The following is a 2,500-nucleotide window of genomic DNA, read 5'->3' on the forward strand; positions in this document are numbered from 1 at the left end:
ACTTCCCAAGTACATGCACACACACGTACACACACACACAGCATGCATGTATATCAGGCATTCAGCATTCAGCAGAGGTGCAAAGTGCAGACATTCGGTCACACATTTGCTTACGTTTGTCTTTTAATTTCCTCCTGTACACTTCCTCTACACCACAGAGCAGAGAAACACGAAGAGAGAGACACGGATTAATCACCTTCTCAAAGATTTCAGACACATTTGACCTCATGCAATGATTCTAATAATTAAATTTTTATTTTAATAATTAAATGCTATTTTCTAGACCACCGATTAATACATAAGCAGCACAGAAAGCTTTTGGCATCATTTTTTTAGACAGACAGACAGACAGACAAACACACACGTTTTCAGATAATACACTAATCTATTTATATATACTAATTCATCACACTACAAAAAAAGATTTCTTAAAAAGAAAGAGAACTTCTCTAATATATATGCAAAATATCTATCAGTAAATGAGCTGCTAATAAAGCATGTAAACACTGTACATTCATTTTTTTTTTATTATTTCCTCATTTGTACACGTTTCAAATATAATTTCAAATAACTGTATTAATTAAACATGTAAAATAATTCAATCTGCATTTTAAATGTATGGAAGGTACAAAAAACAATTATTATTATGATCATTATTATTATTATTATTATTATTATTATTATTATTGTTGTTGTAATTACAGTACATATTTATTACAATTATTTTTAATAAACTAAAACAAACAATATATATATTATTATTATTATTATGAAATTTTACAAAATGTTAATAATACTTTTGTCAGATAGATTTAATGAGCAGCTTTATTTTGACTGGAAAATACAACAAAAATTGTAATTGTTGTGAAATTTTACAAAATGTTAATAAACAATTACAATTTTTGTTGTATTTTCCAGTCAAAATAAAGCTGCTCATTAAATCAATCTGTCCATCTGGAACTAAAATATTTCATTTAATAATTTATTAAATAATAAATATTTTATTTAATAACTGAACAATTTGACTTGTAAATAATGGACTAAAAATATATCAGACTGCATACTTTCCATTAAAAAAAAATATTTGTTTTGTTTGCATTTATGTTTTTAATGTATTATTATTTATTTATGTATGAATGTACTTATTCATTCATTCATTCATTTTCTGAGCCTGTGCCTATCTCAGGCGACATCGGGCATCAAGGCAGGATACACCCTGGACGGAGTGCCAACCCATCGCAGGGCACACACACACACTCTCATTCACTCACACAATCACACACTACGGACAATTTTCCAGAGACGCCAATCAACCTACCATGCATGTCTTTGGACCGGGGGAGGAAACCGGAGTACCCGGAGGAAACCCCCGAGGCACGGGGAGAACATGCAAACTCCACACACACAAAGTGGAGGCGGGAATCGAACCCCGACCCTGGAGGTGTGAGGCGAACGTGCTAACCACTAAGCCACCGTGCCCCTGAATGTACTTATCTATCTATCTATCTATTTATTTATTTATTTATTAAAGATAGTACATACTTTTTTAAATGTATTCATGACTCTTAATATTTTAATGCAATACTTCATAAGTATACTTATAAATATTTTAACTTATTAGTATATAAATAGAAATCACTGTATTTCTTTAGTGAGTGTTTTTTTTTGTCTTTACAATTTCTGCATCAAAAACGAATGAATTAAAGTGACTGATTATATATTACAATAATACAATTATAACACTGCGTAGTATCTATTAAAATATTACAACCAAACAGGAAGAATCTGACATTTCTTTGTCTTTTATTTTTAAGATAAAAACTAATTCTACTCTGATTTATTAACGAATGCTCGAAAGAGCCAGAGGTGCACCGAGCGCCCGGGATCCTTCAGGACAATAATCCTAGACGCATGAGGTCATGAGCTCATTCTTACAGCCTGCAGGAGACAATCGTGACGTTTTCAGCAGACTCGAATCTCTCACCTCGTTCCATGCCGTCGCTGGCGGTATTTCCTCTAGACAGCAGTTGATTCTGTAGACTCTCGATCTCTGCGTCTTTGGACGACAAAAGCTGCTGAAGCTCCGTGATCTCTGTCTGCAAAAAAGTGAAGTAGATTATTATATATCAGTGTTTCTAAATGTCCCGTATGATCTGTAGTATACAGCATGGAACATACCAACACTGACAATCCCACACAAAGACCAAACACTGGGGCTGGTGCTGGGGTTTATACACAGGCTGGTCTTTAATCTGCTACTTTAGGAGGAACACGAGACACGATGAAGAGTAACAGCGACAGAAAGGAGGACAGATGTTGGATGGACAGATTGGACGACGAGAGATCTATGCATTGAGGACCTGAAAGCATTCTTCATGTAGGAGGAGATCAGGGGCTTAGGAAGCTATTTTAGATCCAACTATGAAATGTACTGTATAAAAAAAAAAAAAGATCTGGTCTCACACGCGTATTTATACTACTGTGGAGAACTCGGATATTG

General features: G+C 34.0%; 1 protein-coding gene across 10 annotated transcripts in view; it reads right to left on the reverse strand.

Annotated features, from left to right (window-relative positions):
- ppfibp2b (PPFIA binding protein 2b) overlaps positions 1-2,500 on the reverse strand; it is a 77,972-nt gene that overhangs the window by 16,577 nt on the left and 58,895 nt on the right. For 7 of the 10 annotated variants that reach the window (XM_060885276.1, XM_060885275.1, XM_060885269.1 and 4 more), the window contains 2 exons: positions 1,985-2,096; positions 115-147 (listed from right to left, as the gene is read on the reverse strand). In XM_060885276.1, coding sequence (XP_060741259.1) covers positions 115-147; positions 1,985-2,096 — 145 coding nt within the window. The remainder of the gene's footprint in view (positions 1-114; positions 148-1,984; positions 2,097-2,500) is intronic. The other 3 variants (XM_060885277.1, XM_060885273.1, XM_060885270.1) reach the window with 1 other exon arrangement.

Source organism: Tachysurus vachellii, chromosome 13 (assembly GCF_030014155.1).
Source record: "Tachysurus vachellii isolate PV-2020 chromosome 13, HZAU_Pvac_v1, whole genome shotgun sequence".
NCBI classification, from domain to species: Eukaryota; Metazoa; Chordata; class Actinopteri; order Siluriformes; family Bagridae; genus Tachysurus; species Tachysurus vachellii.